Genomic DNA, 23,625 nt, shown 5'->3' with positions numbered 1-23,625 from the left:
CACTGGCCTACAGACCCTTCTAGGACCTCCTCAGATGCATCAGAGGCCTTCGAGATCTCCTTAGCAGCTGCCTGCTTCCACCTCACTTTCCCAGGCACATATAAATAACTATTTCTGTTGAAACACTTCCATCTGCCTTCCGAGGCAGTATCAAGGCCATCAACTCCAGGAAGACCTCCCTGGATCCCCCTCCTTCGAGAAAAGTGGAGGTCCCTGTCCCCTGGCCAATGCAAAGACCGAGAAGTGTTAGCAAATCACCCCCACAAGCCCCAGAAACAAGGGTCAAAAAGAACCAAGGAAATCAAATCTTCAATGTATGGAAAAATCAGTGCCAGTGGGGATGGGGGTCACCGGACCAGGTGGAAAGTCAGCCAGTATATGATAAGGGGCTGAAAGGCTGCAGCTCCCAGCGTCAGGTAGAGCTGAAGACGTTGTCGGGGGGCCGGGCCCCCCATGCTGTCGGGTCCCAGGGCTGCTGTTCGCAAAGAGCGCACCTGGAAAAAAGGAGAAAGCTGAAGCTGGGCCGGGAGGAGGAGGCCTGTCCATAGCTCCGACCCCAGGCAAAGAGGGGCCAGCCCCGGACTCACAATGAAGTACATGAGCGCGGACGAAGTCCAGGCCAGTGCCACATAGTAGCCATCGCTGCCAAAGAGCAGGCCCGTGAGGACGCTGAGGATCATCCTACAGGGGGCAGGGGCAGGAGGGAGGAAGGAAAGACTGGAGACCTCCGAGGGTCCAGGCCTGAGACTACCCCAGAGCCCAGGCTAGACCCCAGCTACCATCACTGGGGCCCTTTACCCCCAATCTGCAACTCCCCCTCCCAACCAGAGACCTAGACTCAGAATAAATCGGGAAGGCCAGGACTCAGTCCTTGAACCTGGATCCAAGACCCACTTCACCACCCCGGCTCACCCTTCTCCCCTGAGCTCCTGGGTGACTAGTACATTCCTGACTGAGCAACACTACCGGGCTCCTAAGGAGGCTGCTGAAAACAGGCACTCCCTCTAATAGAGAAGAGCTGGGTGGGCAGAGGGGGTCCAGAGTCACAGTTCGAGGCTACCACTGGGCAGACAGGACCACTGGGCTACCCCGGGCAGCGGGCGGCTTCCCGCTCGGCCCACAGGTGCTCACCCCACATATTTGTAGCCGCTGTAGGCCAGCAGGTGGAAGGTACTCAGGTCGCTGCGCACGGTGGCCAGGTAGACGCCCAGGAGCAGGGCCAGCACTTCCATCACAACCCACACCAGCGCCGTGCTGGCACACAGGCCCAGCACCTCCGGGGAGAACCTGCGGCCGTGTAGGGGCGGGGGGTGAAGGGAGTCCCGAACCAGCCGTCCTGGGGCAGGGGTGAGACTAGGGGCACGGACGGACTTGGGAGCTGGCACAGATCCCCCAGGGAGGTGAGGAGAGGAGTCAGGAGTGGGGAAGTGGTGGGAATCGGGACGGGTTGGCACTGACCTTTTCTGAATGCCCAGTGCCATCCCAGCCAGCAGCACGTAGGTGATGAAGGCCATTGCTGCCAAGAGCCAGAGAGATGCCATCAGCCTGGTTTCCTCAACCAGAGCCCCCACACCCCATCCCTAGGGATTAGAGCCACTGACACCCCCATACTTCCTTCCCTGAATATCCCCACATGCTTCATCTCTACCCTCAGACCCCCAATACCCTGCTTGGGATGCCTTTTCCTGTTCAGGCCTCCTGTTGTGTAAATGCTACCTGACCCTTCTCAGGACCACCAAGCCCTCTCCTATACTAGGAAACTCACCAAAGCTTCCTTCTGTCTCAGAAACTACCTCACGTGCCGAAGTCACCTCTGCTATTTTCACAAAAGCTCAGATGGCAGCTGCCTTTTCACAGCAATTTCAACTCATCAGTCCTGTCCTCTGCCCCCTGATAGCCCTAGAACTAATGTACCCACAAGAGGGCATAGTGCCTGGAGTCAGGAAATCAGCTCTACCACCTGTAAGCTGTGTGTCCTCAAAGATGCTCAAACCTCTCTGAGCCTTGGCTTAAGTGTGTGAAACAGGGATGGCAGTTCCTGCCTTACACGGTGACTCTGAGAGGGAAATGGAACGAAGGAGGGAAGAGGAACTGTGGCTCTCCCAGGGCATCTGGGCTGTCTGGCTGCCCTTCTGAGAGCCGGCCTGGGCATACTCCTCTCCTCCAGCATGTCCATCAGGGGCCGGGCCTTATGCAGGGCCTAGACAGAGAGGAGTCAGACTTGGAGTCTGCCAGCCACAGAGTGGTGTGGGCGGCCTGACCCATGCCATGGAGACAGGTGGTTGTGGGAACCCAGAGGGAGTACCCACGTCCTCAGAGGAGGGGATGCTGGAGCAGGCCTTGGAGGACAAGTAGGACAGTGATAACAGCTTATAGTTCCTGCGTGCTTCCCGTGTGCCCAGTGCTGGCTGAGCACACACAGCCCCTCACAGAATGTCCACCACAGTTCTCTGTGGTAGGAACTGTTGTTATTCCAGCTTTTTCAGAAGCGTGAAAGGAGCCCCCTGAGGTCCCATAGCTGGAAGTTGCAGAGTCAGGTCTAAACCTCGGGTTCCATGCTGGGGAGGGACGTGGTCCAGGTCAGGTGGCAGGGAGGTCTCAAAGCAGAGTATCTTGGGAGCACACCCAGGAAGCAGCTGGTCACCCCACTCTGTCTACCTAGCGTCTAGGGACACCACAAAAGCCACACACAAGATCACCAAGAGCAGATGCTGAACCAACACATGAGCCTGTCTCTTCTCGTTGGTGCCTCAAGGCACAAGTCCCCCCCCCCCCGCCCCATCCCCCAGCCCAAGTCAAAGACTCACTGGGGATATAGAGATCGGGGGCGTTGAGGTCTTGCCGTGGGGGCAGAGGCACATCACGACTGTACTGCACTTCCCAGTTCTGGAGGTGGCAGCAGCGGCCAGGTGAGGAGGAGCAGACAAGAGAGCAAAGGAAGGGGCTGAGATCTGGGGGCCAGGCTCTGGGGCAGGAGGCGGGAGGCAAGGGGGCCCATCACAGCTCCTCTGGTAGGCAGCTCACCTGGTGTGTGTAGGGGAAGACCAGCAGCCCTAGCTTCTTGGCCACATAGGCTGTGTCCACAGCGAAAAAATACTTGAGTTTGTTCACAGACACAAAACGGTGCAGCTAGGAGGGGAGAGAGGAGGATGTGGACGAGCTGCACCCAGAACCTCAGGGGGCTCCTCTGTCTGTTCCTTCCCTGAAGGCCGTTGTGTGGATTAGGTGGGATCCCGTGATGCCCCAGCCCTGGCCAGAAATCCTGCCACCCTTGCCCTGGGGGTGGGCCACACCTCCTTGTTCATCATGTCCTTCCCATGGGATGCGATGGAGCTGCCATAGGCCATAGCCATGTTGGCCATTGGGTCCCCAAGCAAGTGGTTGACATTGAAGGCCACGTCGGCTCCTGGGGCTGGGTAGCCCCCTGGCTGGCTGGAGTAACCACCGCTTGTGTCATCGAAGAGGGGAGGGGGATCCGGAGCTGCCCGGGCCCTGTGCTTGGAACCTGTGGGTTTGCAGGTGACAGGTATAACAAGCATGAGCCCAAACCACCGCCTCTTCCCCTGGCTGGACAGCCCTGTATGGGTCTTGGGAGCACCTAACAATCAGTGAGGGACACTAGCTGGATGAGGAGTAACTAATCCAAAAAAACTGTGAGGAGGGATTCTTTTCCGGAGGTGCTAAATGTGGGTAAAGAAAGAACTGAGGCAGCCCTTGGAAGTGGTTGCCCGCCTGAAGGTTCCTGGGGGCCTCCTCAAGGGAACTGATCTCTGAAGTGAATCTTGGAGACTGAATTTGCTAGGTGAAGACAACTGGGAGGATATCCCCGCATTGAACAAGGGTGGGAAAGGCGACGGCTGGGTAACGCGGAGGCCCTAGGCACTGGTGAGGAACCCTACCAGGGTCATGGCCGGGAAAGGAAGTTTGGGAGGCAGACCCCATTCATGCCCGAGTCGGACACGGGAGATCCCAGCAGTGCTATCACCTCCCGATCTGATCTCGGGTTTGGGCAGAGAGGGCGAAGTCCGGGACGCGTGGCCGAGCCTTACGGGGCAGGAATCCGGATGACATCCGCCACCCTGGGCAGCAGTCACGGCTGCCCCTCTCCCTCAGGGTGAGCGGGCCGCGCCGCCGACCGTCCTCGGGCGGGTCGGCCCGCGCCCCGCCCGCCCCGCGCCCCACGCACCGTGGGCTCCGTAGCCCGAGTGATAAGCCATGGCCCCGATGCTCGCTCTCTCCGAGGGCCCGCTGAGTCGCCTCGTGTACGAATACTAGCGAGGCAGCTGCTCCGTTCCCTGGGCACCGATCGAGGTTACCGAGAAGCCCGACACGTCCCCGAACTGTCCGACGACAGCAGCCATGTCGGCGGCGTCATCCTCTGCCGCCTGCCATTGGCTCCTCCGCAGCGCTGGCTCGCCCCTCCCCTCTCCCAATTGGCTGCTGGGGCACCCTCGCCGAAGCGGATTCGGCAGTAATCAACTTCCGGGAGGAGGGATAGGCGGAGCTATTGGAGCCTCTCTCGGATTGGATAGTGGGTTTGTTAGTTCGCGGCGGAGCAGCCAATAAATGGATTAAAGTTATAATTATTTCCGCGCCTGCGCCGTGGGGCAGTTGACGCTCGGCCTGCCACGACTACACCAGGCGGAGGCTGGAGCCCGGGAAGGAAGTTTCACTCGCGAGACATACTCCAAGAGAGACTGGGACGGTGGAACTGTGATCAAGCCCTGTCCCTCGGGCTTTTGCCTCTCCTTCTCAGTGTTAGCTTTCCTTCCGCGTCCTCCATTCTTCTCCCAGTACTGGTGCCGAGTCCGGGAGAGGTGGCGGTGAGGGGTGCACCGGGAGGCGCTGTCGGTAGGAACTTGGGCTGAGCAGTGACCGCAGGGCCTAGCGAGCTCCGGGATTCTGACTCCTCCTCCCGCCTCCCACCCGTCCTTTCCGCGCGGGTGCTGTCCGTCGTCTGGTGCTGAAATTCCCTACCGCCACTGCTGCCATCCTGCAGACCCCAGGGGCCTGGTGCTGGGAGGGCCGGGTTCTACACACACACACGCACATATACACACATGGGTAGACACACACACACACCACACACACACCCATTACACCGGCCTGGGTTCTCGACACACACACACACACACACACACACACACACACCCATTGCACCTATTGAAAACCGAGGTACGGGTCTGAAGTCTCAGAAACTGGGTGGTAATAGTTGGAATAGGATCCTACACTAGGCTCGTCCCATCGACTTTCCAGTGGTCCAGAAGATGTGTGAGTGGAGGTGTGCTGTCCCATCGACTCTCCCATGGTCCAGAAGATGCCAGTGGGGGTGTGCTGGTTCGTCCCCAGAAGCTGCAGTTGAAACTCCTGAGTCATTCTCACCCCTGCAGTCATCTCGAAGTGAGACCCCCAAGCTTCACTCGTGACCTCAGGGACTCCTTTCTCTCATTCCCATCTTTCCTGAAGACAGTCTTCAGGGGTCTCCCTTCTCACAGACGTCCAGCCACCACGTCTCCTAAGCAAGATCAGGTCCTCTTTGACCTGCCTCTGGTTAGCTACCCAGTGTCCAGTTACACCAGGTGACCTTCCGGCTCTCCAAACTCAATCCACGTAGTCCATTCACAGTGCCTTTGCCCAGAAGTCCCCTCCACCTGGGATGTCCTTACCCTTCACATCCACCTGTCCCAAACCTAATTATCCTTTAAGAGTCAGTTCAACTGTGCCTCTCAGAAAGACAGAGTGAAGAGTCCTGACCAGGCTTGGAATGGATGCTGGAGGCCAGGCTACAGGCTCCCTCTGACTGCAGTAGTTTGCCCTGGATGTAAATTCCATGAGAATAGGACCTGTGTCATTCTCCACTCCTACACTTGTCTTCACAATGCTTATGAATACTTCACAGTACTTGCATATAGAAGACACCAATAAACATGTGCACCCAATAAATAAAAAAAAAAAAATGGATGAAATTCTGATTCAGTCCTTTCCTCTCTACCACTTCAGTTACTTCATCTTTAAATGTGTAGGGGTGTTGAAAGGAATGATCTTTGAGTTGCTGTTTGGAAAAAAAAAAATCACAAAACAAAATCCACCCAGCATTGCAGCTCCCTGTGTCCTACCCACTGACTGTCTACCTTGGGGCCTAGGCTCTGATTCAGGGTCAGATGTGAAGGTCTGAGGCCCCTGAGGGTCAGGGGGCAGCACTTGGGGCCACCAGTACCTGGGAGGGAGGTCCTCTCGTGCAGGACAAATCCCATGCCCCTGTTCCACATGATGAATGTGCCTTGAATCCAACACCTTCCTGTGCCCATTTCACAGGTGGGAAAACTGAGGTTGGGGTGGAGGGTGCAAACTCAAGGTCACAAAGCCTAGGGCCCGGGTGTCCTGGCCTCCTGCTTGCCTACTCTAAGTAGAGCCCAGCACCTCTGTCCAGCTAGTGAGGCTCACCACAGCATTCAGGTCTGTAACTGTCCCTTGTACCACCGCCACAAGGGAGGCTTCAGAGACGGGGTCTGGGTGGGCACCACGCGGGCACCCACCCATCCACCCTCGAGATTCAATTTACAGCGGGGGTAACTCAAGCCCCAGAAAGCAAGGACTCGTCCAAGGTCGCAAGCGCGAGCGGGGCAGGAGGGGAACCCAGGCGTCCGTCCGCCCAGCTTGGGCTTCTCGAGGGCGGGGGCAGTGCCCGCGGTGCCAGGCGCTGCCGGCGGCGCCGCGGGTGCCGTGGGGGCGGGGTCAGCGGAGGGCGGGGCGCCGGGCACCGCGGCCGCCAACGCCGCCGCCACTGCCGCCGCCGCCGTCGCCGCCGCGCTCGAGCTCCGCGCACTCCCTCCGCGGCCGCTGAGCCGAGCGGACGCCCTCCGGGGCCACGCCGCAGCCCTCGGCGCTCCCCCCTATCATGCCCCGGGCCCGGGCGGGGGCCGCCCAAGCAGCCAGGACACCATGCCCGAGGACGGCAGTGGCGACAGCGGGGACGTGCCCGAGCTCATCCTGGACTGCGAGCCGCTGCGGGAGGAGGTACCGGCGCCGGGTGATGGGGGGCCGGAGCTGGGGCTGCAGAGGGGAGAGGGCGACAAGAGCCGGGGCGACCCCCAAAGCGGGGGCTGCGGAGGGAAGTCCGGAGCCCCTTTGGTCAATGACGTCATTGGGGTAACCTGCATCCTGAGAGGGGTCTCGGGGCCTAGGGGCCCGCGTGGGGTTCGGGGTGGGGAGGCTGGGAAGGGATATGGGGAGCAACTCCCGCCCCCGACGCCCCCTCATCCAGCCTCGCCCTCCTGTGACGTCAGCACCAGGCCCCTGCGGGTCCCCATTCTGCAGCGCTGCCCCTCTTCCCCGGAGCCCACGGGTCAGGCCCCCGGCCCGGCCCGCCGTTCTTGAGGTGCCCGGGCGGAGCCTGCAATGCAGCAGCAGTAGCAGGGACTTGGGGGGGCGGGGAGCAGAGGGAGGAGGGGAGAGGAAGGGAGGTGGCCTCCGGGTACCCCTTCTCCCTCTCCCAGAGGTGAGGACCCAGGGCCCATCCTGCTGGTTGGGACCTTCAGAATGGCCCCTCCTCAGTCCTAAGGAGGAAGAGGATCTGCAGGGGTGTGGGGCCCAGTGAGGGGTGTCGGGGTGATAGGCGGTGAGTGGATCTATGTGTGTCTGGGTGAATGTAGGGTGCTTGTGGGTGTGTGGATGTCAGTGGGTGCTCCCCACACCTTGAATGGGACATATGTGCCCTATAGTCAGGTGAGGGACTGGGGGGCCCCGTGGCTTGGGTGAAGTGCTATTGAGTGAGTGCGTGTGAGTGCAGCCCTGTTGTGGGTGGGTCTCTCTGAGTAGAGTCTGTAGGGTGTGGGTGTCAGGTTGCAGTAGGGTAGGGATGGGGGATGTGCACTGTGATAGGTAAGGTGTGTCCCTGGGTTTCAGTGAGTGTGTAACATGTATGTGCCTCTGTGTGTCCTGTGGTGGGCGGACCTGGGGGAGGGGGGAGGGGCAAGTGCACACACACCTTGGCAGCATGTCACCGTGGGGAAGGGGGCTGTACCCTGGGCACTGGTGAGGGGCTGGTGTGTGTCGGATAAACAGGCAGCGTTCACACTCCTGGTGGGTGGATTTTTCGATGAACTTGGGGTGGGGTGGATCCTGGGGGTGGATGAGGGTATGTGCACCTGACTGCCCCTGCGGGTCAGGGGAGTGGTATCGCACCTGTGGTGGGCTGGGGACGCTTCCTCTCCTCTTGGGTCTCTCGGGGCCTGGTGGGACTGTGACAGACACGGTGGCCCCTTAACCCCACCTATGCTGTTTCCTCCAGACCATCTCTTTCTTCTTCCCCTTTTCACCCCTTCTGTCCTCCCTCTTTTCTCTCCTTGGGCATCTGGGGATGAGGTGGGGGCCAGGCTGGAAGCTCTGCCAGGGAGGGTGTGCCCGAGTCCCTGGGCCAGGGAGTGGTCCCTGCTGCCCAGCAGCTGTGTCCCGCCCCCTCCCTCAGCGCAGATGGGGAGTGGAGGACGGTGCTCCATCTGCTCCCCTCCCTCCAGACTCACACCTCTCTCTCTTCCTCTTTCTCATTTACTTAAAAGCCTCTCCCAAGTCTCCTGCCATCCCTAGTTAGACCAATGGACCAGAGGGATTGCAGGGTAATGGTAATAATATTTATTCCACTGGCCAGACCCTATGCTAAGATCTTCACACATAGGATCTCCTTGACTCGTCACAACCCCAGTTGACTGTAAACAACCCCAGTTTACAGATGAGGAAACTGAGGTCCAAAGAGGATGAGGGGAGTGGCCAAGCCATACAGTCAATGGTGGAGCCAACACCCAATCCCGGGCTCCTAAGACCACCCCTAGGCTCTTCACCCCTAGGACCGACCCCCTGCCACCCTGACTTCCTACACCCCCAGGTCCAGGAATCAGTGCCCAGAGAGGGCAAGGATCTGGCCGCAATCACACAGCAAATCGGGAGCGAAGTCAGAACCAGAAGGCAATTTTCTCAACAGCCAGTCATTGGGGGGCTGGGGTATCCTTCCCTCTTGTGGCAGAGATGAATCTGTTTTCTCCTACATGCCTGAGAGGTGACAGGTGGAGGGCAGGGTCAGGGCGCAGAGTTTGAGTCCTGCAGCTCTCCTGTGAGTTGGCTAGAGGGGTGAGGCCAGGGGCGAGTTCCTCCATCCCTCAGAGCCTCCGGTTCCTCCTCGGGACAGTGGGACGCAAGCCCCACCCCCTCACGGGGCTGACCGCGGCCTCCCCTCCCTCTGCCCCTCCTGCAGCAGCGGCCCCTGAAGCAGTCCCTGGGAAGCTCCTTGTGCCGCGAGTCGCATTGGAAGTGCCTGCTTCTCACCCTGCTCATCCACGCCTGCGGCGCCGTGGTGGCCTGGTGTCGCCTGGCCACGGTGCCCCGGCTGGTCCTGGGGCCGGAGGCCGCCCTGGCCCGCGGAGGCGGGGGGCCGCCCCCCACCTACCCGGCCAGCCCCTGCTCCGACGGCTACCTGTACATCCCCCTGGCCTTCGTCTCGCTCCTCTACCTCCTCTACCTGGCCGAGTGCTGGCACTGTCACGTGCGGTCCTGCCAGGCGCCGCGCACCGACGCCAACACCGTGCTCGCCCTGATCCGCCGGCTGCAGCAGGCGCCGCCCTGCGTCTGGTGGAAGGCCACCAGCTACCACTACGTGCGGCGCACTCGCCAGATCACCCGCTACCGCAACGGCGACGCCTACACCACCACGCAGGTCTACCACGAGCGGGCCGACAGCCGCACGGCGCGGGGCGAGTTCGACTACTCGGCGCACGGCGTCCGCGACGTCTCCAAGGAGCTCGTGGGCCTGGCCGACCACGCGGCCACGCGGCTGCGCTTCACCAAGTGCTTCAGCTTCGGCAGCGCCGAGGCCGAGGCCTCGTACCTCACCCAGCGGGCCCGCTTCTTCAGCGCCAACGAGGGCCTGGACGACTACCTGGAGGCCCGCGAGGGCATGCACCTGAAGGACGTGGACTTCCGCGAGTCCCTCATGGTGTTCGCCGACCCGCGCAGCCCGCCCTGGTACGCGCGCGCCTGGGTCTTCTGGCTGGTGTCGGCGGCCACGCTGTCCTGGCCGCTGCGCGTGGTGGCGGCCTACGGCACGGCCCACGTCCACTACCAGGTGGAGAAGCTCTTCGGCGCCAGCTCGCCGCCGCCCGGCGCCGTGCCCAGCGGGCCCCCGCTCTCCCGAGTGGCCACGGTGGACTTCACCGAGCTCGAGTGGCACATCTGCTCCAACCGGCAGCTGGTGCCCAGCTACTCGGAGGCCGTGGTCATGGGCGCCGGCTCGGGCGCCTACCTCCGGGGCTGCCAGCGCTGCCGCCGCTCGGTCAGCAGCAACTCGCTGCCCCCCGCCCGGCCCAGCGGGCCCCGCCTGCCTTTCAGCCGCAGCCGCCTCTCGCTGGGAGCCGGAGGTCGGGCCACCCCGGGGGTCTTCCGAAGCCTGAGCGGGGGGCCGCTGGGGCGCCGCGGAGAGGACACAGAGCCCTTGGAAAGCCCTCCGTGCTATGAGGACGCCCTTTACTTCCCGGTGCTCATCGTCCACGGTGACAGCGGCTGCCAGGGGGACGGGCAGGGTGCTCTCTGAGACCCACGTGGCCCCCAGACTGGCCCTCTCCCCACCATCCCACCCCAGGGGCTTCCACGCCTGAGTGATTGCCGTCCAAAACAGGAGGGAAAACAGACCAGCACACCAGGGGTGGGGGTGGGGGTGGAGCCCTTAGACAGACTACCCCTGCAGTGACCCCAGGTCATCTGGGGGGCGGAGGGACACCCCCGCAGGTGAGTCTAGGACCTCCCAGCATGGCTCCCCTCCACCGCCACCACCACCATGTCCCACCCCCTGCGATTGCCGGTGATCTAGCTCGGGGGGCCTCCCAGGATGGGCAGGAAAGGAAGTTTCCAGAAAACGTGGGCTGGGGGAGGAGTCCTGGGGACAGCAGTTGCCCACTGCAGAGGGCTGGCTGCCTGTGGACCCTTCCCAGCACGGTGGAGGTCACGTTGGGGGCCCTCAAGCAACCCAGAAGCACAAATTGGTGGTTTGGGGCCACGCCCAGCTGGGCTGGCATCCACGAACCTGGAGAGTTGGCTATGGCAGCACCACGGCCTCGGCCCCGCTCCCCTCCCAGGGTCCCCGTCCTCTTCCCCTGACAGGCCTCTGCTCAGGGCCCGCCCCTGATCAGACCCTGCAGCACGGCCCCTCTACCGGGAGCCTGGTTCTTGGAGCACAATCCTGTTCCACTCACCCCACCTCCCTGTTTTCTCTGGCGCACCCTTCCCTTGCACCCAGTCACCCCTATAACCCAGGGTTCCTCCTCAGGGCCCCACCTTGAGTCCACCTTCCCTAGTCTCCGCTCCTGGCCCCTGACATCTATGTCCACCCCTCAGCCACGCACACACCTCTCATCGCCCCCTGACTTCTCTGCTCTTCTCCTTCCCGATGACCCACGGGGCTCGGGGCTGCAGGGCATCCGAGGGGCCTCAGCCCTGGCCGCAGCCTCTTGGACGATGCCCTTACTCTGCCAGGGAGGCCCCTGCTTCCTCCATCACTGGGGCCTGGCCCAGGGGACACCGTCCCTCCCCCAGGGAGGCGAGAGTAGTCCCTTCCCTTCCAACTGGGGCTTCCACCCCCTCTCAGGAGCCGGTGGGGGAGGGAGAAGGCAGAGAAGATGCAGATAAAATAAAAGGTATGAAATGGAAGGTCTTCTCTCGTGCATTTCTGGGTGGTGGGTTCGAGGCCACCACAACCAACACAGTGGGCCAGGCAGGGTCTGGGGGGTGTGCCAGGGGTGGTGGTGGCTGCAGCACCCCAGGAGAGGGTGAGCTCCCTGTCCGGGCTGGGGCCTCTGAGATTGAGGTTTAAGTTGCTCTGAGTAGCTGACTCCAATCGACTGGCATCTGGGTCATTTCCAGGGGACTATCCAAGTGGCCCCTCTTCCAGCCCAGCAGGGGTTTCCATTCTGCTTCTGGGTGTGCTGAAGACTAAGGGAGGGGTGCTGTGCTTAGTCGCTCAGTCATGCCCAACTCTTTGTGACCCCATGGATTGTATCCCACCAGGCTCCTCTGTCCATGGGATTCTCCAGGCAAGAATACTGGAGTGGGTTGCCATATCCTTCTCCAGGGGATCTTCCCCACCCAGGGATCAAACCCGCGTCTCCTGCATCTCCTGGATTGGCAGGTGGATCCTTTATCACTGAGCCACCTGGGAAGCCCAGATAAAGGACAGCCTTTTCTAGTCCATGCAAAGGCACCATGAGAGTGCTAAGGGTAGGTGGGATTCTCCCAGGCAGAGATGGGTGGAGGGTGTTCTGGACAGTGGGAGCTACCCACACAAAGGCCTGGCTGCCAGGCATGAAGTAGGGGTCGAAGCAGAGCTGTAGAAGAGGTGGCTGAGCTTTCGACATCAATGACAAGAATTTGCCAGTAAACTGGGGCAACCATGGAAGGTGGTCAAGCAGGAAGTGATAAGCTCAGTGCTGCACGTTAGATTTTTAGCAAAAGTCTAGCTGCCTGCTGTTCACCTGGGGAGGGTGAAGTTAGAGGCCAGAGCTTTCCTCATACGTCAGCCCACTGCCTCGCAGGGAGTGAAGTCCATCCTTTGTTCAGAAGCAACTTAGATGGAAAATTCCACGGTCCCCAAACATTCAAGGAGGCTGCAGCAGGTTGTGGGCCAATGTGTAGCTCCAGCTCCCCCACATTGTCCCCCTCTTCCGTTGTCCTGCTCTAACACATCAGCCACCAACAGCCCACTAGTCACTATCCATTCTCCTCCCCTCCTCAACACCAGAACCTCAGTTTTACTTTAGATGGCGATGAGCTCAGCTGAAAAGCAACATTTCCAGCCCCCCTTGCACATATGGTGTGGCTGTGTGACTTAATTTTAGGGTATGAGATATAAGGAGAAGGTCTTGGAAGGAATTTCTAAAAATGCTCCTCGAAATGGAAACAATATTGGTGAAGGCTAGTTCTGTCCTCTCTGCTTCATCCTGCCTTCAGCCTGGAAGGCAGATGTGATCGTTGGAACTCCAGTAGCTACTTTGGATCAGGAGGTTAGAGAATTGGGCTTGAGAATTGGAGCCCTGTGCTGAGGATAATAGAACAAAATAGAACAAAAAGACCCTGGGGAGGTGCCGCTGTTGCTGCTTGTGTTGAGTCCAGAACCGCAGCTGGACATGGGGCTAGAGGACGAGCAAAGGATGCTGACCGGGTCCAGAGATCCCAAGGAGGAGGAAGAAGAGGAGGAGGAGTTAGTGGAGCCTCTAACAACAGTGAGAGAGCAATTCGAGCAGCTGGAGAAACGTGTGAAGGCTCGGGAGCGGCTAGAGCCCTGTGACGAGCGTGTGTCCTCCAGGTCACAGACGGAGGAGGACTGCGCAGAGCAGCTCTTGACTTCTTGCATGCAAGGGAGCACTGTGTGGCCCACAAACTGTTTAACAGCTTGAAATAAGTGTGCAGATTTGTTCACCCCAGCCTCCCTCACCTGTGCATTGGGATATTTCCTCATGGTTTTGAACATGATGTTTACTTGTGTAACTAAGTCATGTGAATCTCAAGGATTTTGGCCTAGGCAAGTAATTTCCATGTAATTATCAGTGATTTCATCTTAATAAAGTCCAGTAATCAGCAAAATAAATAAATACACAAATAAATAAAAGACCCTGGGAAGACAACAATTCCCTGGTTGTCCAGTGGTTAGGATTCCAAGCTTCCCTGGTTGGGGAACTAGGATCCTGCATGCTACATGGTGTGGCCAAAAAACCCCAACCAAACAATAAAAGACCCTAGGCTTATGATGACATCATAGGTATGTCCATATCATCCCTGGGTTTCCTATTTCTAGACCCTCTCAGTGAAAAAAAGAAGTAAACTGTTAGTTTGTTTAAGCGAAACTGTTAATTTGTTTAAGTAAACGGTTTTTTTCTTGTCTCTATTACCAGCAGCTTACATTATTGTCTATCTACTGCTGCAACACAGATTACACTAAAACTTAGTGGCCTAAAACATCAATAATCAGTCTTCTCTGGTGGTTCAGTGGTAAAGAATCCATCTGCCAATGCAGGAGACATGGGTTCGATCCCTGGTCTGGGAAGATCCCACATGCCATGGAGCAGCCAAGCCCATGCCCCATAACTATTGAGCCTGTGCTCTAGAGCCCAGGAGCTGCAACTGGTGAGCCCGTGTGCCGCAGCTGCTGAAGCCCACCCGCCCTAAAGCATGCAACAAGAGAAGCCAGCACAATGAGAAGCCTGCACACCGAAAAAGGAGAGTAGCCCGCTCACCACAGCTGGAGAAAAGCCAGCACAGCAAGAAAGACCCAGCACAGCCAAAAATAAATAAATAAAATTATTTTAAAAAATCAAGAATCATTCATTATTATCTCTCCTGATTTCTATGGGTCACACATTCAGACACGGCACAATGAGGATGGCTTATCTTTCTTTATTCCATGACATCTAGGGCCTCTGCTGGAAGAATCAAAAGCCAGGAGTGGAATCATCCGAAAGAACATTCACTCACGTGTCTGGCAGTTGATGCTGGCTGATGGCTGAGGGTCTAACTAGGGCTATTGGCTGGAACACCCAAAGAGGGCATCTCCAAACTTGGGCTTCCTTATAGCTTGGCGGCTAGGGTCCAAGGACAAATTCACCAAGAGAGTGGAGGCTGTATTGCTCTTTGCCATCTCGCCTCTGAAGTCAAATACATCACTTCTGCCCCTTTCTATCGGTTAAACCTATTTCGAAGGTCCACCCAGTTTCAAAGGGAGGGAATGTAAGACCCTCACCTCTCCATGGAGGCTCATCACCATCACCTTGGAAGATTAGCATGTGAGGTGGGAGATATATTAGCGGCCATCTTCAAAAATGCAATCGAGGGACTTTCCTGGTGCTCAAGCTGCTAAGACGCTGTGCTTCCAATGCAGGGGGCACAGAGTCAATCCCTGGTCAGGGAGCTAGATCCCACATGCCGTGATAAAGATTGAAGATCCCATGTGCTGCTGCTGCTAAGTCGCTTCAGTCGTGTCCAACTCTGTGTGACCCCATAGACGGCAGCCCACCAGGCTCCCCTGTCCCTGGGATTCTCCAGGCAAGAACACTGGAGTGGGTTGCCATTTCCTTGTCCAATGCATGAAAGTGAAAAGGGAAAGTGAAGTCGCTCAGTCGTGTCCGACTCTTAGCAACCCCATGGCCTGTAGCCTACCAGGCTCCTCCGTCCATGGGATTTTCTAGGCAAGAGTACTGGAGTGGTTTGACATTTCCTTCTCCATATGCTGCAACTAAGACCAAATAAATAAATTTTAAAAAATGCAATCAACCAATGACTCAAATGCCATTCCTAACCAATCAATGTCTATAAACTGGTCTGCAAAATGAGCACCAACAGATATTTTTTTTTGGCCACACCTCGAAGCCTTTGGGGTTGACCAGGGATTGAACCCAGGCTCCCCAGCAGTGAAAGCGCTGAGTCCTAACCCCTGGACTGCGAGGGAATTCCTGAACACGAACCATTTTATAATGCTTGTTTCAGGGAGAAGGTGGTGGTATATGAGATGTGGGCCTACTGGGGGCAGAATGACATGCTTCGGTCATTTATTGGGACCCTCTGGCCTACAGCAGATTAAATACGGACTCAAACTCTGCAGTGCCTCCCATTGAGAGGTGGAATCTATTTCCTCGCTCTTTGGATCTGGGCTGGCCTATGACTTGCCTTGACCAATAGATTGTGGCAGAAGTCAGGCTGCACCACTTTGGAGGCCGGGCTGCTAGAGGGCTTGCAGCTTCCACCTACACTCTCCTGGAGCCCGGAGACCACCATACAATGAAGATGCCCAGCCTGACCTCCTGACAGGTGAATGGTCACACGCCTCGGCCAAGGGCCAGCATCAGCTTCCAGATACACGAGTGAGGTCATTTCAAACAGGTCAGCCCCAGTGGAGCCGCAGAGGACTGTAGCCCCAAGAATGCCCCCCAGCTGAGACTAGCAGACGAACCAATGAGCTGATCCCAGCCCACACTGTTGACCTACAGACTGGTGAGAAATAGGGAATCCTTGTTTCAAGCCACTACGTTCTGGAGTGGTTTGTTGCATGCAGTGAATAACTGATACAGGCTCTGAACCCAGTTCCATTTCTTTCTTTCTTTCTTTCTAGTTTTTGGTCACACCATGCAAGATCTTAATTCTTCCACCAGGGATCAAACCTGTGCCCCCCCGCAGTGAAAGTTCGGAGTCTTAACCACTGGACCACCACATCCACCTCTTAATGGAGAGTCACTGGACAGCTCCCCTCCACTGGTCTGGTGTGTTTTGTTCATGTGTTTGGACTTTATGAGGGCCAACAGTGAACCAGGATGCTCCATTCTAAACCATTCTCAAAAGGAGAATAATGGCTGAGGATGGGGACCAGAGCTTTGTCCCTAAATCCCAGAAGCCTCTGTCTCTGTTCTATGATGGAGAGAGAGAGAGTGATGCCACACACTGCGGCAGAAAAAGGGTGCTTGGGAGACTTCCCTGGTAGTCCAGTGGCTAAGACTCTGCACTCCCAATAAGGGGGCCTAGGTTCGATCCTTGTTTGGGCAACTAATTGCAACAAAGATCAAAGATCCTCTGTGCCACAACTAAGACCCAGCACAGCCAAATAGAAAAATATATATATATTAAAAAAAAGAAAGAGGATGTCTGATCGTCACCCCCTCCAACCCTGCTCCTATCTTTTCCATCTCAGGAAATAGAGTCAGCACTCTTGCTTAAACTTGACACTTGTGTAGCAATCTATTTCTTGTTTTTTCTTTTTAACTTTGCATTAATTATGTAAAATTTCAAGCACCACGAAAGTAGAGAGGTTAGTGCAACAGAGCCCTTTGTCGTCAGAGCCATCACTCTTATTTCACCCACACACCACCCCCCCCCCCCACTTCTCCCCGCTCCAACTGGAGTATTCTGAAGATCCGGAAGTTGTATTAATAGCATTTGATCCATGAACACCTCCCTCACCCCTGTCATGAAATCTACATCCAGGATCCTGCCTACAGCACATCTCTCTAAACAGCCCCCAGGCCTGTCCCAGCCACCACCCTGCTCCAGGTCCCCTCAGGGCATCCTCCTCCAGCATCAGCCTTGGACTCCAAGAGACCTCCCCTTCCTCGCATGTCCTCCAGCCCATGCAGAATCACCTTAATATGTAAACCCAATCACATCTCCACCATACTCAAAATATACTAGGGCCAGGACTTCCCTGGCAGTCCCGGTAGTGAAGACTCTGCATTTCCAATGTGACGGGCACAGGTTTGATCCTCAGACAGGTAACTAAGATTCCATGTGTCGTGCAGAAAAATAAATAAATAAAATTTATTTATTTAAATAAAAAAGAAATTTTAAATAAAAGATAATTTTAGATTTTCATATTATATATACATGTTATTATGTACATATAATATGTATTATATATATATGTACATATATATATATATATATATATATATACAGCTCCTCAAGGAAAACCCAGACTCCTGCCCGGGCCCTCAGATCCCTATTCCCCCATCCATCGAGGCCTCGCGCCTGACCCTACAACAAGCCAGGCTCCTTCCCACCTCCAGGTCTTGGCACCTGTTGTCCTAGCTCCTGGAGTCTGCCTCCTCCCCAGCTCTCCCCCGACCCCCAACAGCTCTGTCTGAAGACATCCACTCCTACCTCAGCTCCCTCTGCATTTCCTTCTGCTGCTCAGCAGAGGTGGCAATTATTTTTATTTATGTATGCATGAGGTTATGATTTGTTTCTTCTATTAGAACTAAAGTTATGGAAGGCAAATGGTCACAGGTGCAGAACTTTCAGTCTGACGGAGCTCTAATTTCACCCCTATGACCCCAGTGGCCCTCGGCAAGTTACTTATCCTCTCTCAGCTGCAGAATGGAAGATAATAATAGAATCTGCTGACTTCCAAGGCTTAGCATGAGAATTAAATAAGATAATATGCCACCAACATGGACTTCCCTGGTGGTTCAGCAGTAAAGAATCTGCCTTCTAGTGCAGGAGATATGGGTTCGATCCCTGGGTAGGGAAGAGCCCCTGGAGTAAGAAATGATAACCTTCTAGGAAATTCCGAGGACAGAGGAACCTGTCAGTCTACAGTCCACAGGGTCGCAAAAGAGTTGGACACGATTTAGTGACTAAAACAGAAACAACAAAAACACCAACACAACATTGTAAGTCAACTGTACTTCAATAAATAAATAAATAAAATCACAATACTAAAAAAAAAAGAAAAACACACTATGCCACCATGCTTAGAAAAGGGTTTGCAACATAATAAATGCTCAATAAATTTAGCTGTCATCATCATTCATACTGTTAGTATTCATTATAAATAGGCACTCCATATTACACACACAGTCACACACACCAGCAGCCAGCATAGCGCCTAGCACATAATTGATGTCCGGTGAATATGTATTAACTGAATGATCCTTCAGCTGCTACCAACACTTCCAGGGTGACTGAGGTCACGAGGTCCTGAGGATGGGCTGGTGGCCCATTTCACATCATCCTGTGGCCCAGAGCTGCCAAAGGAGCTTTGCATCACCCAGCCTCCCCGAAAGTGGAGCTTTATCTTCCTTAGCTAACAGCCCTGAGAAGGGCACCCAGGGAAGAGTAGGCTGCCTCCCTGATCCAGAGCAACCCATGAGGCTGTGTGCCTCCTCTGCGGGTCGACCCCCAGAACCTCCCCCAGGTGGCAGGCTGCTGCAGTTTCTGTGACCATCATCTTCCCTCTTAGATCTGGTCCTCCAGAGTTCCTAAGTATGAAGTCATCGTTGAGGTGGCTGGAAAGGGCAAGGACCCGACCCTGAGCTGGGGCAGGGAAGGCAAGCTGCTGCCTTGCTGGGTGAGGGTGTAAAGCTCCTGGGAGTCAGATCCGCCAGGAACAAAGGAAAACAGAGAGGCCAAATTGATAACCGTGCACCAAATGCCGGAGGATGCGAACCTCTGCTCCAAGGGGGAGCTTCTGCCCAGAATGTCAGCTGAGACCAAAACCGGCTAGTTTTCTGAGACCAAAACCGGCAACTCGTGGTTGCCCGAGAAAAGACAGTTCTATTTTTCTTCTTTTAAGCTGCTGTTTCTAAAACTTATTAAATAAAACTGACTAAAGTACTGATTTTTTTTTTCAGTAGAAGAGTTTCAATTTATGTGTTATAAAACATGTGTTATAACTAATATTTTAATATTAGGCTAATATTTTAACAAAGATCAAGCTCACAACTCTAAAAAACACTTATAAAACAAACATAGTATCATTGACAAATTCAGACTCTGGATATTTAGGAAGTTAGGAGTTGGAGTGTTACTGAATCCAGGTCTGGTGGCTCCACCACTTGAAAACCAATTCTCAAAAGAGTTGATAGGAAAGGAAAGGTTGCTTTATTTTGGGAGAAGGTAACAACGGGTAAAGATCAACTCTTGTTTGAGAACAAGTTCCCCTCCACTGACAATCAGTGGCAAGAGCTTGTATAGGCTGAGGGATGGGGCTACATGTAAAAACAGTAGTCAGCTCTGACTGTCATCTTGAAATTGGTCATCAGTGGTCTGACCAGCATCACCTTGATTAAGTACAGTTAATTTCACATGCTAGCAAGATTATGCTCAAAATCCTTGAATCTAGGCTTCAGTAGTACATGAACTGAGAACTTCCAGATGTACAAGTTGGATTTAGAAAAGGCAGAGGAACCAGAGATCAATTTGCCAACATCCGTCAGATCATAGGAAAAGTAGGGGAATTAAAAAAAAAAAATCTGCTTCTTCTTCATTGACTATGCTAAAGCCTTTGCCTATGTGGATCACAGCAAACTGTGGAAAATGCTTAAGGAGATGGGAATACCAGACCACCTTACTTGTCTCCTGAGAAGCTTGTATACAGGACAAGAAGCAACAGTGAGAATCAGACATGGAACGAACGACAGGTTCAAAATTGGGAAAGGAGTATGGCAAGGCTGTATATTGTCACTCTGCCTATTTAACCTCTATATAGAATACATCATGCGAAATGCCAGGCTGGATGACTCACAAACTGAACTCAAGATTGCCAGGAGAAATATCAACAACTTCAGATATGCAGATACCACTTTAATGGCAGAAAGCAAAGAGGAACTAAAGAACTTCTTGATGAGGGTGAAAGAGGAGAGTGAAAAACCTGGCTTAAAATTCAGCATTTCAGATATGCAGATACCACTTTAATGGCAGAAAGCGAAGAGGAACTAAAGAACTTCTTGATGAGGGTGAAAGAGGAGAGTGAAAAACCTGGCTTAAAATTCAGCATTTCAGATATGCAGATACCACTTTAATGGCAGAAAGCGAAGAGGAACTAAAGAACTTCTTGATGAGGGTGAAAGAGGAGAGTGAAAAACCTGGCTTAAAATTCAGCATTTAGGAGCCCCCTGGTGGTCCAGTGGTTAAGTCTACACTTTTCAAAGCAAGGGATGTGGGTTCAATCCCTGGTCGAGGAACTAACATCCCACACGCTTCAGGGTGCAGCCAAAACTTAAAAAAATAAGGTGATTGTGCTATTTAAAAAATAAACTTAAAAAAAAGACAAGCTTAGTAAAAAAATAAAATAAAATTCAGCATTTAAACAACTAAGATCATGGCATCCGGTCCCATCACTTCATGGCAAATAGTTGGCGAAAAAGTAGAAACAGTGATAGATTTTATTTTCTTGGGCTCCAAAATCACTGTGGACACTGACTGCAGCCACAAAATTAAAAGACGCTTGCTTCTTGGAAGAAAAGCTGTAACAAACCTAGACAGCATATTAAAAAGCAGAGGCATTGCTTTGCTGACAAAGGTCTATATAATCAAAGCTATGGTTTTTCTGGTAGTTGTGTACAGATGTGAGAGATGGACCATAAAGAAGGCTGAGCACTGAAGAACTGATGCTCTCTAAATGCAGTGCTGGAGAAGACTCTTGAGAGCTCACTGGACAGCAAGGAGATTAGACCAGTCAATCCTAAAGGAAATCACTCCTGAATATCATTGGAAGGACTGATGATGCTGAAGCTGAAACTCCAATACTTTGGCCACCTGATGTGAAGAACTAACTCATGGGAAAAGACCCTGATGCTGGGAAAGATTGAAGGCAGGAGGAAAATGGGGTGACAGAGGATGAGACGGTTGGATGGCATCACTGACTCAATGGACATGAGTTTGAGCAAATTCTGGGAGACAGCGAAGGACCAGGAAGCCTGGCATGCTATGGGGTGCATGGGGTCACAGAGTCAGACGCAACTTAGCGACTGGACAACAACAAATCTTCAGCTCCAGGGTCGGTTTGTTTCCATTTCTTGCGGGCAGCTTATGTTATGGCTACAGTCTGGCCACCACGCAGTTAGCTTCTCCGCCTGGTGGGGGTTTCAGTATCCACAAGACAGCTCACCGGAGATGGCTCAGAATGTTATCTATAGCCCTTGAGAAGAAACTAAAGGTCCTTGTCTATGCTTAATGACTAAACTATTGTGATTTGATCTCCTCTGACTGTTTTCCTTTGTTTCTGCATGTTCTCACTTCTCTCATTAAACTTAATCTTCAGCTAAAAATTTTCCACAGACAAACTCAGGCAGAAGAAATGGGGGACAAGGACCATAGGATCCTCAGTCCTGTTTCAGGAGGGGAATTCCCCAGTGATCCTGTGGTTGGGACTCGGTACTCTCACTGCCAGGGGCCCAGGTTTGATCCCTGGTCGAGGAACTAAGATCCCACAAACTGAGTGATGTGGCCAAAAAAGCAAAAAGAGAATTAGAGTTCCCCTTGTGCAAGAAGGTGGGCGGCAGCTTTGGTCATTTCAGGGACCCCCAACCGTGGGGTAAAATGGAAACTCCAGTCTCCATTTTCATCCTGACCCTCTGCCTTGAGCTCTGATTCAGGCACCCAAGTGTCTTCCTGTCTGATTCAGACCCACTTGGGTGACCTCCAAATGCTGCAAATGCAACACAGCCCACATTGAATATCATCCATCTTTCCCAAGGGGCTGCTTCTCGCGGGTCTCCTCCTCCATGAACGGCACCACCAGGGGGAGCCAAAACCTGGCGTCACCATCCTCCGGGCTTCATCTTCAGCCAGTCACTGGATCTGGTCCAAATCCACTCTCCAGCCACCTCTCAATTTTACTGTCTCCTCCCATCCAAACTCTGCTTCTGCCTTGGTTCAGATCACCACCCTCTCCTGCCTGGGCAGGGCCTTGAGTGGTATCACCTTTTCTATTTCTTTTTTCTCCAGTTTTGCTGAGATATAATTGGCATACAGGTCTTTCCAGGAGTCATGTATGGATGTGAGAGCTGGACAATAAAGAAAGCAGAGCATCGAAGAATTGGCGCTTTCCAACTGTGGTAGTGGAGAAGACTCTTGAGGGTCCCTTGGACTGCAAGGAGATCAAACCAGTCAATATTAGAGAAAATCAACCCTGAATACTCTTTAGAAGAACTGGCCCTGAAGCTGAAACTCCAACACTTTGGCCACCTGATGCGAAGAGCTGACTCATTGGAAAAGACCCTGATGCTGGGAAAGATTGAAGGCAGGAGGAGAAGGGGACGACAGAAGATGAGATGGTTGGATGGCATCACCGACTCAAAGGACATGAGTTTGAGTAAACTCTGGGAGTTGGTGATAGACAGGGAAGCCTGGCATGCTGTAGTCCATGGGGTCATGAAGAGTCAGACATGACTGGGTGACTGAACAATAACTGTATGCGTTTAAGGTGTATAGCATAATGATTTGACTTACAATGTTAAAAAACTAGAAAAATATTTCCCTTGTGATAATATTCTAAGAACTCTTAGAATTTATTCTCTTAACAACTTTCATGTATAGCATACAGCAGTGTTAATTATCTTGTCATGCTGTACATCACATCCCTAGTACTTAATAATTTTATAACTGGAACATTGTACCTTTTGACTATATTAATCCAATTCGTTTTCCTCCCACCCCCCACTTCTGGTAAGTACAAATCTGATCTCTTCTTTTGTGGGTTTGTTTGGTTTTGAAGTATGATTGATCTACAGTACTCTGTTAATTCACATGGCATACAACATAGTGATTCAATATTTGTATACATTTCAAAATAATCACCATGATAAGTCTAGCTGTCACCTGTCAATTCAAAGCTATTACATAATTATTTACTGTATTCCCCACACTATATATTTCAGCCCCATGACTCATTTATGTTGTAACTGAAGGTCTGGACCTCTTCATCCCCCTCACCTATTTCTTTCCCTGCCCCCACCCCCCTCCTTATCTTACATAGTCTTATTGCTCTCCTTTTAGTTACTTTTGTGGAACTGAGCCCTTGTGGAGCATCTGATGCATAGTAGCGTCTTGATAAATACTGGACAAACGCGTTTGTTTTTTAGTGGCCAGTGGGTTCCCTGGCCTCCATTTGAACCCTTCCCCCTGTAATAACCCTTGTTCACATGGGGATACATGGCTCAGCATGTGTCTAAATGTCCTAAGTTACACATTCAGGAACCAGGAAAATAACCCAAGATGGGTCCCTTGTGAGCAAGTTCTGTGGTACAGCATCCACTAGGAAGAAAATAAAAATCTATTCTTTTATTATTTCCTTATTAGTGAGAGAAACTGCCACTTAGCAGTTGC

The 23,625-nt window shown here is 53.7% G+C and overlaps 2 protein-coding genes and 1 pseudogene across 2 annotated transcripts; 2 read left to right on the top strand and 1 right to left on the bottom strand.

Annotated features, from left to right (window-relative positions):
- Positions 1-293: 293 nt before the first annotated feature.
- On the bottom strand, positions 294-4,442 carry YIF1A (Yip1 interacting factor homolog A, membrane trafficking protein). Its single transcript, XM_043926269.1, has 8 exons — positions 4,187-4,442; positions 3,294-3,505; positions 3,025-3,129; positions 2,808-2,886; positions 1,459-1,516; positions 1,132-1,287; positions 588-681; positions 294-494 (listed from the first exon to the last, which is right to left on the bottom strand). Exons 1-8 carry the CDS (start codon positions 4,215-4,217, stop codon positions 348-350), a joined length of 882 nt encoding a protein of 293 aa, XP_043782204.1. The 5' UTR covers positions 4,218-4,442; the 3' UTR covers positions 294-347.
- Positions 4,443-6,752: 2,310 nt separating this feature from the next.
- TMEM151A (transmembrane protein 151A) lies at positions 6,753-11,691 on the top strand. The gene is made up of 2 exons (XM_043926258.1): positions 6,753-7,017; positions 9,248-11,691. Exons 1-2 carry the CDS (start codon positions 6,943-6,945, stop codon positions 10,577-10,579), a joined length of 1,407 nt encoding a protein of 468 aa, XP_043782193.1. The 5' UTR covers positions 6,753-6,942; the 3' UTR covers positions 10,580-11,691.
- Positions 11,692-12,316: 625 nt separating this feature from the next.
- On the top strand, positions 12,317-14,297 carry LOC122704617 (annotated as a pseudogene).
- Positions 14,298-23,625: the final 9,328 nt, after the last annotated feature.

This window comes from Cervus elaphus, chromosome 2 (genome assembly GCF_910594005.1).
Source record: "Cervus elaphus chromosome 2, mCerEla1.1, whole genome shotgun sequence".
Classification (NCBI taxonomy): Eukaryota; Metazoa; Chordata; class Mammalia; order Artiodactyla; family Cervidae; genus Cervus; species Cervus elaphus.
Note: the sequence above shows the minus strand (reverse complement) of the source record. Positions and strands in the feature narration are given on the sequence as shown.

What these genes read in the sequence shown, in the direction of transcription:
- YIF1A (XM_043926269.1), bottom strand. Translation starts at nt 4,217, where the DNA reads ATGGCTTATCACTCGGGCTACGGAGCCCACG. An exon ending in TCTTCCCCTACACACACCAG is followed by an intron (nt 2,887 to 3,024) that starts GTGAGCTGCCTA and finishes TGCCACCTCCAG; the next exon opens with AACTGGGAAGTGCAGTACAG. An exon ending in CCCCGATCTCTATATCCCCA is followed by an intron (nt 1,517 to 2,807) that starts GTGAGTCTTTGA and finishes GGCTCTTGGCAG; the next exon opens with CAATGGCCTTCATCACCTAC.
- TMEM151A (XM_043926258.1), top strand. Translation starts at nt 6,943, where the DNA reads ATGCCCGAGGACGGCAGTGGCGACAGCGGGGACGTGCCCGAGCTCATC. An exon ending in GCGAGCCGCTGCGGGAGGAG is followed by an intron (nt 7,018 to 9,247) that starts GTACCGGCGCCG and finishes CCCCTCCTGCAG; the next exon opens with CAGCGGCCCCTGAAGCAGTC.